Here is a 12,724-nt window from a genome sequence, read left to right on the forward strand (position 1 = left end):
GGAATGACCTCTGTGGCCACTCCTTAAACATTCCTGCTTGTTTTCCCACAGCACAGCAGAGAGCTGGTGAGTCTGGACCCCTCTCCTTCCTGTGTCCTGGGGCAAGGCAATGCATCTCCCTTGGTCCCAGTCAGCTGTCTGGGATATTCAGTTTTATCCCCTCTTGGGTCTGGAAGTTGATCCCTCACCAAGTCCAGTGGACTTTTGCCACATAATCACTCTGAACCTCAGCTCGGATGTTCCAGAACTCAAGCCTCTTTCTGGTCTCTCAGCCTCCATTTTCACCTCTCCCACACACATGTTCTTCGCCCAATAGCCAAAGGGACTGTTCCTGAGCATCACTCGGCCTGGGTTCTTCCCAGCTCAGAATCTTTCCATGGCTCCCCATTGTCCTCAGGATAAAGGTTAGAAGACCTCTGCCTACCTGTCAAGGCCCAGCACTGGGTGGCTCCAGGATTACATCAAACCACACTTTTTCCTTTTTGCAACCCAAATGCCTCACTCATCTGACTTTAGCTCCTTGCAGTCCATTGCCACCTCTCAGAATTGTTTGAGCCGTCTGTTCCCTTGGCATGGCATACCCTTGGCTCACCCCCTCAACACTGTCTTGAGACACAGAAAACCTTTCCTGACACTCCCTGCCCCAGCTGGGACAGGGCCCTCTTGGTGCCTGGAAGCTCCATGAGGGCAGGGGCCAGGTTCACTGCCACATTCCCAGCCTGCAGTACAGGACTGATACGTAAGCAATACCCAATAAATACATGTTGCGTGAATGAAACAAATGAGCACATGAAGTTTCCATTTATTCCGGGATGGGTTAGAATGAGCCTCTCAGCCAAAAACACGTGCTGCACCGTTGCCCAAAATTGTGTCCAGAGGTCTTGGAACAGGCCAGCAAAGGGAAGGAAGAGCCGGCGTGGCGCTCACACCTGGACATGGACTCCTGAGGCTGGACAGCCCAGCTGCAGAGAGGTCCAGGCCTGGGTCCCTAGGGGCAGGGCCAGCCCTGTTGGTTACACAAGACTGGTTGATGATCGGAGGTCCCTGGCAGGGTAGTCGGGCAGCTGGGTGGTGACTTCAGGTCAGGCTGGACCCCAAGGACAACCAGGGCCCCAGTGACTGCTAAATCTAGAGGCGCAAATCCTGGATTTGCCTCCCCCATTCCTGCTCAGCCCCCCATCCTAGGTCTCTGATCCCCAATACTTCTCCCTGGGATCAATTCAAATTCCCGGCAAGGCCCTGCCCCTCCCTGGGACATCATCTCATCCCGCCATGAGGTGTCAGTCGCGTGCTTTCTCCCTTCCTACCTTCCCTCCAAAGACATCCTCCAGGGTGGTGCCCAGTCCCAGGTCACTGACCCCCAGGGCCTATCCACCAAGCACCCTGTCCCGATCAACTTGCTGAGGCTGTGGGCCATCGACCCTTCTGCTGATACTCCTGGTGCTCTCTGCTGGTGACTCCAGGACGCATGACACCACCCTCCAGCAACACATGGGCCAAGACATCTCTTCCTAAGCCAGCTGTTGCCCACCATGGCCCTGGCTGAGGAGGAGGAGCTGGAGAAGCAGCTCTGCTAGGACCTCCTCCAGGCTGGCCTCCTGGACTTGGAGGGCAATAGGCCTGGGCGGAGGCCTCAGTCAGCTTTGAAGGAGTGACGCACCAGCAGCAAGGCCTTCTTCATGCTCAAGGTGTCAGCCACATCTTCCTGAACCCAGCTTCCTGGGGTGGTCCTGAGGGCTGGGATACTGTTGTTGGCCAGCTGCATCACCACCAGTGAGGTCCCTGAGCACAGTCAGGGTGCCAAGGATCTGGGCTCACGAGCTGTCTCCTCAGGACAGTTACCTGTGCTGCAAAGATGCTGCTGGCTCTGTGGCGTCCAGACCTGACTACGGTAACCCTGTCTGTGTCCGACAAACTCCCAGGGCTGTGCCTGCATCAATGAAGATGAAACCTTCACCCAGCCTTGTACTGGGCCGAATACTGTCCCCCAAAACAGTATTTCCAAGTCCTAACAGCCGATATCTGTGAACGTGACCTTACTTGGAAAGGTCTTTGTAGATGTTTTTAAGGATCTTGGGATGAACTCATCCTAGACTAGGGTGGGCCCCAAATCCAATGACTGGTGCCCTTATATAAGGGAGGAGATTTAAGACGCAGAGACTCACAGGAAAATGTCATGTGAAGACAGAGGCAGAGATTGGTGCGATGCTGTCACGAGCCAAGGGACGGCTGGAGCCACCAGAAGCTGGAAGAGGCAAGGGGAAATCCTGCTTGCTTCCCAGTTAACGCCCTCTTTTTGGCAATAAACTTGTCCTGACCGTGGCAAAGACTCAGATAGGCATCTGATCAAAGATAAGCCACCCGGGGTCTAGCCCTTCCCCGCAACAGATGAACACGGCAGCAAGTCTCGACTCCCTGAGGACTTGTCACCATAGGTACATATTTTTCCACTGCCTTCCCTAACCTTGAGATTCATTCCCTTGCGGTGAGTCTGCATTCAGAAATGTGAATGGTGGTGGTGGCTGCTGCTTGGGAAACCAATGGTGAAACCTGTGTTGAAAACGCAGGTCCATGGTTGAAGGCATTTGGCAGGCGTCGCAGGAGTGTTCCTCGCCATGGACTTCTCAGTGACACAGCTTCCGTCCACACCTTTATCCTATCTTCTGAAACACAAGGTCCAAGTGATCTTGTGTGGGTCTCTTTTTTTCCATCCCCTGGACCTGTCTGGGAGAGGAGTCGAGGCTGGAAGCCATCCCTCAGGTCTGTCTCTGGTCTCCAAGTGCAAATGCTTGAGGGATCCCAGGGCACTTCAGGCCAACACAAATGTTTGCACTCTGGGACCCGCTCCCAGGGCTGGACCATTTGGCATCCCAGGCCTCCTCTGCTCTGGCAGTAAGCAAAATTCTTCCAATGTTTCCTCTTTTAGTGGAGAACACCTTTCTCTCACCTCCCCAAGAAGGCAAATCTTCATCCTTTGAAGGCACACTGGACTTGCTGCCTCAGCTGAGTGATTCTGAGTCAAGAATGGTTCGCACTTCTCCCAGAGGCCATGGTTAACCAAGCACGGGAGGCCAAGGGGCCACAATCTTTTTTTTCGTGTGTGTGCCGTACGTGGGCCTCTCACTGTTGTGGCCTCTCCCGTTGCAGAGCACAGGCTCCGGACGCGCAGGCTCAGCAGCCATGGCTCACGGGCCCAGCCGCTCCGCGGCATGTGGGATCTTCCCGGACTGGGGCACGAACCCGTGTCCCCTGCATCGGCAGGCGGACTCCCAACCACTGCGCCACCAGGGAAGCCCGAAGGGGCCACAATCTTGAACAGTACCTGCTCTGAGAGAGTGGAGAGGCAGCAAGACTAGGTGGGTTCCTGTAGAGATGCAGTCCCAGGCCTCAGTGAGGGGCTCGTTCCAGACAGGCGGGTAAAGCAATCCGGGCGCAACCCCCACTTCTCCCGGACGCAGGGCCAGAGTTGAGAAGGGGGCTGCTCTGGGGAGGGTTCCTCCACCTGCGCACTGCTGACATTCAAGTGTAGAATGGTCAGCAGCATCCCTGGCCTCTACCCACTAGGTGACAGACGTCTCCCAACCACTGCAAAATTACCCAGGATCGTGAAGCACGCCAACCGTGCACTCTGTGGAACACGCTCGAGGTGGGGCGGCACCAGGGGAAAGGCCGTGGCTGCTGCAGACACAAAGCGCCATCCTGGCACGGATGCTTCTGTGGCTGGGTTCCCTAGATCTCGGCATCTTTCAGCCAGATTCAACTGGGCTTTTTTAGGTTACACGTACCCAACCTACAAGGATGTTTTACTCCGTGGTGACTTGAAATTGCACTTCAAACCATATGAGAATTCATGGAGAAAACAAAGCATGCCCAACTGTGTGAGCAAACCCCCTACAGCAGTGTGGGTCTCCGGAAGTCACTCTGCAGCCCAACGGGAGAGCTGGGACTATGGCGCCGCTGGGACACCGGTTCTACAAGCTGCCAGGAAACTGGGTTGCTGGCCTTGGCCGTTCTCTGGTGACCAGGGACTGCCCTGCCCCCCACACCCTGCCTTCCTGTGCTGGGAACAGAGTGGAGGAACCTGCCCATCTTGCTGCTGGTGGCCCAGACACCCAGGCCTACGACAGGCACAGAGTTTTGTTTTTCTTTATTCGTCTACATTCAGCTCAATTCAGATGTACTGCCTGAATGAACCAGACATACAAAAAAAACCCCCACTCTTTCCCACTGATTTTTAAAATAAAATCTTCACTTATAAAACTGAAACACTAAAGCATTAAAATACAGAAAGCTCGTTTAACTCACTTCACAAAAGCATTAACAGATGAAGTATCCCTTCCGTTACTATTTAAAGACAAACTGAGTTAACACTAACACCAATTGTAAATAGACAGAGGGATACTTAATTGCAAGAACTCAAAAAAACTCTACTCAGACAAAGTTGTAATGGCAACTAACAAACCACTGAAGACACGGAGTCCCAAACACAGCTAAATATGGGTCACAGGACGGGTCACAGGAGTGACCAGCTGCACCTCACAACACAGCAACGTGGACAGGGTAGGGCGGAAGGGGCCTGGAGAGGCCGGTTAACATGTTAACTGTGATGCATAAAACTGAATCTTACAACGGGGGAGTAAGTGCAGAAGGTACAAATCTTCACCCCTTGGGGGCTTTATCTGTACTGGTAGTTCATGCTGTGATCTGCGTTTCTGCCGTAGCCCCCCTGTGACGACTGGTAGGAGCTGGGAGGGCCGCTGTAATTCTGGCTGGACCCCGGGGAGTTGTAGTTCGACTGTGATGAGTAGCCTCCTAAGGGAGAGAGGGGGGAGGGTTAGAGGTGAGAGGCACAGGCCTGCCCCGCGGTCAGAGAGCAGGACGTCAGCCAACACCAGAACTGTGTCTGCCGGAGAGATCGCAGCAGGGCAGCCATGGAAGCTCCACCTTGTTCTGCTAAGTGCCTTTCCAGGGTCACTGGGTCTAGTTGTCCCAAAAACCCTGAGGTGGGACCATCAGCCCTGCGTTTATGAGGGGTGGGGAGCTGCCCAGCCACGACGCATGGGCAGCGGAAGCTGTAACCGGGGGCTGCCTGAGCACAGGCTGAGCTCACCACCCCAAACCAGAGCTCCACGTCAGGCTCTGTTTGGCCCTCACTGTTCTCCGTATTCTTTCCCGTTGGTGCCAACATTTAATAGTAGGGCAGGGCTTCCCTGGTGGCGCAGTGGTTGGGAGTCCACCTGCCGATGCAGGGGACATGGGTCCGTGCCCCGGTCCGGGAGGATCCCACATGCTGTGGAGCGGCTGGGCCCGTGAGCCATGGCCGCTGAGCCTGCGCGTCCGGAGCCTGTTGCTCCGCAGCAGGAGAGGCCACAGCAGTGAGAGGCCTGCGTACCGCAAAAAGGAAAGGAAAAAAAAAAAAAAGAGTAGGGCAATTTCTGAACGCCTGGCTCGGGAAGAACCTGACGCTGGAGGTGTGCCTAAGCCCGTGCTCTCACAGGGTCCTGGTGTGCCCGTGTCTCCCACTCCTTGTTCTTACCCCACATGGAAGCCAAGCTGCAGCTGCCACCGGGGCCCCCCTACCTGTGCTGCTATCTGCCCAGGCCAGGCCACGCCCCCTCCTCATGGAATCCGTGTGGTCCCTGCTGGCTCTGAGTTTAAGGGGCCCCATGCTGTGCTGCCTGCTGCCCCAGGCCCACCTTGTTTGCCTTGGTATGAGGAGCCGCCCCCAGAACCTCCGCCGTAGCCCCCGTGTGACCCTGGATTGTAGGACGACCCGCCTGAGCCGTAGCTGTTCCCGCCGCTTCGGCCTCCACTACCACTGTAGTCTGGGGGAGAGAAGATAACACAGTTAAGGGGCTGTGGCCAAGACTGCGGCTGGGGCGATCTAGGTTCCTTGTGCGCGGCCTCGGCAGTGGCAGGAGCTCAGCTGACGCCTGGGCCTTGCCCGATCCCCATATTGACTGATGAAATTTGGCACCCTCAGTCCAACCACGAAGCGCCGGGGGCCACTGGAGCCCTGTAATGTCATCATGTTCTGAAGCCCAGGTCCATCCTGCCTTCCCGCCTGCTCCTCCATCCCAGGGTCCCCAGCAGCCTCCTCCCCTCTCCCACCCAGCCAGGTACCCGAGGCCCACCGCCAGGCCCACGCACAGGCAGCACAGCTTCTTTAAGGTCCCCGGCACGCAGCTGCCCGCTATCCTGCTGTGCACGAGTTCACACCCACGCTTCCCCAGGCCTGCTGGGTCTGTGCACGAGGTGGAAGGACCGGCAGACGGGGAAGTTAACTCAGGATGTGTTGGGGGCTGTCTCCAGAGCCCATCCCTGGAGATGACCTTGCAGCAGCTGGCCCAGACTCACAGGCTCTATCCACCCTTGGGCCCCAGCCTCAGCCCACAGCCTCCGGGACCTCGGAGAAGGCAACAGGGAGGGACCAGCAAAGACCTGGGCCAGGGGACCCTGCTGTCAGGATTTTCCTAACGCCCGCCCTGCAGCCAGCACCACCCGGCTTCCTTCCAGTCCCTCCACCAGAGGTCAGGTTGGGGCAGGGCTGAGCTTCCACCACTCCTTGGGATGTGCTGCTGGCCTGGACCCCTGGAGGCTCTGGAAGCCAACTCACTGAATTTGCTCTCGTAGCTGTAGTCTGATCCGCCCCCGCCTCCGGGGGAGCTGTAGGAGTTTGAGTAGGAGGAGTAGTTGCCTTGTCCATGATTATAGCCTTTCTGCTTGCCCTGTGGGGGGCCGTAGTTGCTGTACTGGCTCTGGTTGTAGGACTGCTGCTGGCCCTGGTGGGACTGGTAGCCCGAGCCGTAGGAGGGCTTCTGCTGGCCCCCGTGCGGCTGCTTCTTCCCGGCGTGTTTCGGGGGCACTGGTGAGTTGTAGTTGTCACCTTGGTAGTAGGAACCGTAGCCAGAAGAGCCACCACCGCCCCCGCCGCCGCCACCACCACCGGCATTCCCAGAATGCCCTCCGTTGCTGTAGAACTGACCTAAACAGGAAGGCAGCGGGTCAGCTGGAGGATCGGGAGACGGGGGAGAGGAAGGAGAGGGAAGGTCACAGCTGTGGGCCCTGAAGGCTGACCCACAAGCCCACTGGCCAGGCCCGGAGAGACGGAAAGAGGCAGGAGAGCGAGGAGCAGCGGCTCCGGTCCTTGAAGCAGCCTGGTATGGACTGGCCCAGCCTTCAGCCCCACTCACCCATCAGCTGACGACAACAATGGCTCTCTGCCCAAGCAGCGGCACGACAGCAGGCCAGCAGCAGCTTTCGCAGCGGATGTCAACATTACAATGAGATGGGCTCCAAGCGCGGGATGACATTCACGACTAGCTGACTGCTACCCAGATGTCCCCAACGGTGAGAGGAAAAGCAAAGCCCCAAAGAAGCAGCTGGCCACCGCCACCTCCCCCCTGCTGTGCTGGGAAGAGGCTCTGTAGTCCCAGGCCTGGGTGACCCCTGGAGCTGCTCTGTAACGATGCCCCTAAAAGCCAGAGTCGTTCCTGAAGACCAGCTGGTCCAACCTGGGTCTGGGAGGACCGAATGGAGACTTAGCCCAATGACCTAGGGCATCTCCCTGGTGTGACTGCCACAGCCTCGTGGGCGGAATGAAACACTATGGCTGGGTTCAGAACACCCAGGTGGGCCCTCAAGCTACTGCCTTGGGTGGCCCCCCCCAGAGGGCCCCTCCTTACTCCCCGCACAGCTGCCGGGCGCAGGCAGGACCCAGGGGCAGGACTGACAAGCGTGCAGCCAGGCCGCCACATTCTCAGGCCCTGGAGCGGAGAATGTCACGGTGGGTCCCCCCTCTGGTTACTAGGTACAGACCCCGGAAGACAGGTTTCTTAACACAGCCCCACCACTCAGATGAACTGACGGGGCATGGGTCAGCTAAGGTGAGGCGACAGGAAGAGAACAGGTCATGTGGGTGGCTCTCCGACCCAGCCGGGCAATCCCTAGCATTCACACAAGGGCTGCAGAACTCTCGGGCTCCTGGAGCAGGCGGGCCTGGGTGCACCTGTGCTGGCTGGCCGCTGCCCCTGCCACAGACAGCCGGGGCTGGTGCCTGGTGTGGCCACTATGCCCAGGGTGGGAGGACGGGGAGAGGACGCTCCCCACACACCCTGCCCTTCCTTCCCATATTTAGCACCAAGGATCTCCTGCCTTTTGAATGGGGTTAATTCCTTCCACCCGCTGCAGATGTACGCCCCACACCGCTGTGTCTTGGGTGGTTTGAACAATAATCTGGATAGAACTGATCTGCAACATCAGTTAATTTTCTCTAGACCCTTCCACCCACACCACCCAAAGCCAAAAACACCAAGGAGAAGGACGTGTCCCACAATGCAAGAAAGTAAACGCGCGAAGGCTTCTCAAGGAGGCTGGAGGACAGGAGGTCCCCTGCAGACCCCCTCTCGGAAGCCCACCACCTCGGCTGCCCACGACCAGCACTGAGCGCCTCCTCGCCCCTCCGCCAGTGTGGGAATGAATGAAGACGCCAAGGACTGAGGGCTTGTTACTTTAACATGTATTGATTAAAAAAAAATAATAATAATAATAAAGGGGAGGGGAAATTTTCAACGTCATTTCAGGATAACTATTTCCTGGTATAAAAAGACATTATTCTCAAACAATAACTTTCTAGGAAAAAAAAATACATCATGCAATCAAAGTTTTAAAAAGTTTCACTGAATGTTTCAAACCCCTGGGAACAAATTATGTAATAACCGTTTTGACCAATTTTTTGCCTGACTGAATAAACGCAAAATTTTGCAAGTCAACGCAGAGGCAGGCCTTGCTGCAAAAAAACCTGCTGACCAGAGCCCAAACTACACTCATTCCCAAGAAGGACTCCCGCCAAGAGACGGGGGTCTCATTCAAGAGCCAAAACGCCTGTGTGTGCCTCTGCGCACAAAGGAGAAGCCACACAAGTTCAAGCCTGCACCCTGAGGTGAGAGGGCAGCAGCTTTCCGGGCCTTCTGGACTCTGCCGTGGACGTGCGCCCAGCAGCACAGGCCCTGCTGAGGCTTGGCTCTTCACTGGAGAATTGTGCTATGTATTAAGCTCTTCCTGCTGGATTATTTTTAAAGCCCCATTAAAAAAAAAAAAGAAAAGAAAAGAAAAATGGAAAAAAATCCTCTAGAATCCCATGCATTTGCAGGTGTGATTACGACTTGCAAAATTCCACGTTCTCTCTTCCTTAAAGCCTGTCTGTTTCTTGCACTAATAGTGGAAGCACAGTTTTGATACCTTTGAGAGTTCACCTCTAGCTAAAGCAGCCACAGAACATTGCATCCCGGAACAAGAACCCACCAGAGCATTTACAAAAGGTGGAAGAGGTTAACTTAGCACAATATACAATTCCCCAACGTTCCCAACGTTTCACATGCTTATGAAAAAACAACAAAAAAAAGGCTGGTTGCTCTGGATTCAGATGTGGTGAAATCGTTACTGTCAAAGGCATCAACCAGATTTGGGAATTTGTTAAAAGGTTAAAAATTCATACAAAACCTGCTGTAAATTAAGACAAAGGTAGATTAAAATGCATTATTATCTGTCTCTTAAATAAAGTAATGCTTTCCATAAAAAGCAAAGGTGGGCTTTTGCCTTGATGCTGACCAACGCTGGCTCTAGAATTCTGTGCAATTCTGCACAAAAAACACATTCTCTGAAAATTGTTTTCCACTTATTGTGAACTTCAATATGACCAAGTTCAAAGGCAAATCACGATAAAAACTGCCATTGTCTTAAATTCTGCAGGCTAAGAGTTTCAGACAAGCTGCGGTGACAAGCCACGGTTGAGAAACCCAGTGAAGCACAGGGCACAGCACGGACACTTTGGGTTTTGGAGTTCGAGAAAATTGGAGTAAAAAGTTGATTTTGTGTGCAATACTTTTAGATGCTCTAGGAAGACCCAAAATCATGATAGCCGTAGCAGTCTGTGAAAAAGTCACCTACAAAAGGGGGAGACAGAGCAGAGAAAAAAAATTAGAATTCTTTTGAAAAATGGCACAGAGCGCCACATTTGAAATTCATGTTTTAGATTTCTCTGCTCCTGTAACCCCCCAATGAAGGCTCCTTCTCAAGACAAGAGCTGTGCACTGTCAGGAAAAGTATTATCACAGGATTGGTGCTTCGCATGGCTTAAAGCAGAGAAATTTAAAATTCTGACTTTTAATGAACTTTCAAGTCACACAAGTGTGTGCATTAACATTTAAAGAGTAAATTACACTTTTGCAGGATGGGGGGTGCTGGAGGACCGCCTGACCTAACCACCGAGAATGGGTGCCAGCCGCCCTTAAGCCTCAGGGAGGCTGCTCCTGCTGCTGGGCCACCCTGCTCTAACTCAGGCCACGGGAGCTAAGCTGCAGCTTCTCCCCAAGCTCAGACAAAGAGAAACACACACTTACTGTAGCCGGCGGTCGCCGAGTTGCCTCCATACCCGTAGCTGCCATACCCGGCGCCTGAAAGGGAACAGACAGGGTCACCAGGGCAGGAGGTGGGTCTGCCGGCCCCCCTGCCTCTTCTGGCATCTCAGTTGGCCCCAGGGGTCCCACCCACTCCAGGGAGCAGGCCGAGCCCACTGGGACAGCACAGGACAATGGTCCTCACCAGCATTCATGTAGCCTCCATGGTTGGCGCCACCAAAGCCTCTCCCTCGACCTCGACCTCGGATGTTCCCTCCTCTTCCCCGTCCTCGGAGATTGGGGGGCGGGGGCACTTCGTTGTGCATGGGACCCCCCATGCCGAACCCAGGGTTATGTGGCTGGACGGGAAAGAAGACAGACGGGTTACATTCGCCTCCCACTCGAATCCCCAGAGAATACACGCCAAGGTCAGAGAGTTCCGGGGTGACCGCTCACCTTAGCAGCAAATTTCGGTCCACCTCTCACAGGCACGGGGGCTCTCTTCTTCTTGTTGGCCTCAAGGGCTAGAGGGGCGTCGGGGAACAGCTTTTCTAGAGCAGCAAGGGCGGCATATGCTTTGGCCACCTTTTTGTTTGAGCCAGCGCCTTGAAACTTCTGTCCGTCCACCTCGACCTGGGAAGAACACATGCGTGTCTGGGGTGACCCAACACCCACCTTGGGACAGGGGGGAGTCTCCAAGGACTCCAGGCCCCCCCAGGACCCGCCCCCAGGACCACTCACCTCCATGACGAAGCGCTTGTCGTGGCTGCCCCCTGTCTCTGAGATGAGCTCATACTTGAGGCCACGCCTCTTCTCATTAAGTTCCATAACAGGGTTCTTGCCATGCTTGGTCAGGATCGGCCCCTGCTGTTTTACGTTCTCAGGGAAAACAGAAAAGAAAACCAACAAACTCAGCTAAGGGCTTTCCAGCACGTGGAGGAGGGCAGCTGCCCCTATGTCATGGCTGAGGCCCTCCGCTCCATCCCCCTCGCCACTCCCGTCTCCAGAAATCATCTGTGGCCTTCCCAGCAATGGGACCACCTCCACCCACACCCCATCTCCCGGGGAAACGGCACACCCTCGACTGCAGGCCACCCCAGTGCAGCCCCAGATGCTGGGTCAACACCAGCAAGGGCCTCTTGGTCATGGCTCAATAGCTCACACCCAACTCCCTCCAGAGGCTCCTGGACTGGAAGGTACACTCTCTTGGGGTAAGAGAACAAGGACCAGTAACTGTCCTGGTTCATGGGACCCAGGGCTGCCTGCTCCTTCCTGCCGGGCACCCCAGCACCCACCCCGTGCTCACCTCGGCAGTGGGATCTGAGGGAAAGGCAGCGCTGGGGGTCGAGACAGCTTCCACCACAGGTGGAGGGGCCACCACGGCTGGCTTCGCCTCTGTCTCCTCAGCTGAGTCTTCCCCCTTGCTGGAGTCTCTGCCTTCGGCACCCGTGGGCAAGCCCATGTCCTGTAACACCTGCAGGAGGGAGACCCAGGCCCCCAGTGAGGGAGGGCTCAACCACGCAGAACCCCTCCCACACCCGGGGTCCTGACTCAGAAGTTCCTAGGGTAGCGTCCAGCTAACTGGAGGAGCTTTCCTATAGCTCCCAAGACCACCTCGATGCCCGGCCACACTTGGGGGCCCTCTGCCCATCAGCCACAGTGATGATGGCATTCTTGCCACGTGTGACTTGGCTACCGTTCAGGAATCTAACCATTGCAGTATGCGCATGCCCTCTTTTAGCCTCATGCTTAAACAGGGGATGATGGCTCTGAAGGGGAGCAAGATGAGGGAAGTGTTTTGCCGTTGTACGACGCTGCCGGCCGCGCTCACCTTAACGGCCACGTGCAACTTGGCAGTCTTTTTGGAGGGCCCAGAAGCCTCGAATGAGTTGCCGTCTACCTCCACAGACATGGTGAAGATGGGGGCGTGAACTGGACCGGTCTGGGAAACCAGTTTGTACTGCAGCCCCGGCTTGAGCTGGTTCAGTCTCATCAGGGCATTCATCGCTTGGGGAGGCTCTGCTTTCTCCTCTAGAGAGAACACACCAATGTTGCTCTGGAAAGTCAGTCAATTCTGAACCGGGCAGGGGAACCTGTCCTGACTGCGCCCTGATGCACGACGTGGAGGACTGGGCAGGGGGCTGGGCGGCAACACGTGCCGAGGCCTTGCCTGCCCCACTCCCAGGCGCACACCACGCCTGCGGTCACCAGCTGAGGCACGTCCACCCCACTTGTGCTCCATACCCATGCTGTATTTATTTAATCATTCTTAAAAGGACTGAAGTATCATGTCCGAGAAAGAGAAGGCAAAAGGAGGTATCCCACTC

The 12,724-nt window shown here is 55.5% G+C and overlaps 1 protein-coding gene across 6 annotated transcripts in view; it reads right to left on the reverse strand.

Moving 5' to 3' along the window:
* Positions 1 to 4,130: 4,130 nt before the first annotated feature.
* Positions 4,131 to 12,724, reverse strand: part of ILF3 (interleukin enhancer binding factor 3) — a 28,305-nt gene continuing 19,711 nt past the window's right edge. The window contains exons 12-20 of one of the 6 annotated variants that reach the window (XM_067733756.1): positions 12,229 to 12,428; positions 11,704 to 11,871; positions 11,139 to 11,264; positions 10,854 to 11,030; positions 10,603 to 10,756; positions 10,401 to 10,454; positions 6,617 to 6,985; positions 5,697 to 5,825; positions 4,131 to 4,812 (exon numbers count right to left, since the gene is read on the reverse strand). In XM_067733756.1, the coding sequence (XP_067589857.1) occupies positions 4,676 to 4,812; positions 5,697 to 5,825; positions 6,617 to 6,985; positions 10,401 to 10,454; positions 10,603 to 10,756; positions 10,854 to 11,030; positions 11,139 to 11,264; positions 11,704 to 11,871; positions 12,229 to 12,428 (1,514 nt within the window). In that variant the 3' untranslated portion in view covers positions 4,131 to 4,675. Of the gene's footprint in view, positions 4,813 to 5,696; positions 5,826 to 6,616; positions 6,986 to 8,496; positions 9,945 to 10,400; positions 10,455 to 10,602; positions 10,757 to 10,853; positions 11,031 to 11,138; positions 11,277 to 11,703; positions 11,872 to 12,228; positions 12,429 to 12,724 lie in introns of those variants that run through there. The other 5 variants (XM_067733755.1, XM_067733759.1, XM_067733758.1 and 2 more) reach the window with 5 other exon arrangements.

The sequence above is a fragment of the Pseudorca crassidens genome, chromosome 3, assembly GCF_039906515.1.
Source record: "Pseudorca crassidens isolate mPseCra1 chromosome 3, mPseCra1.hap1, whole genome shotgun sequence".
NCBI classification, from domain to species: domain Eukaryota; kingdom Metazoa; phylum Chordata; class Mammalia; order Artiodactyla; family Delphinidae; genus Pseudorca; species Pseudorca crassidens.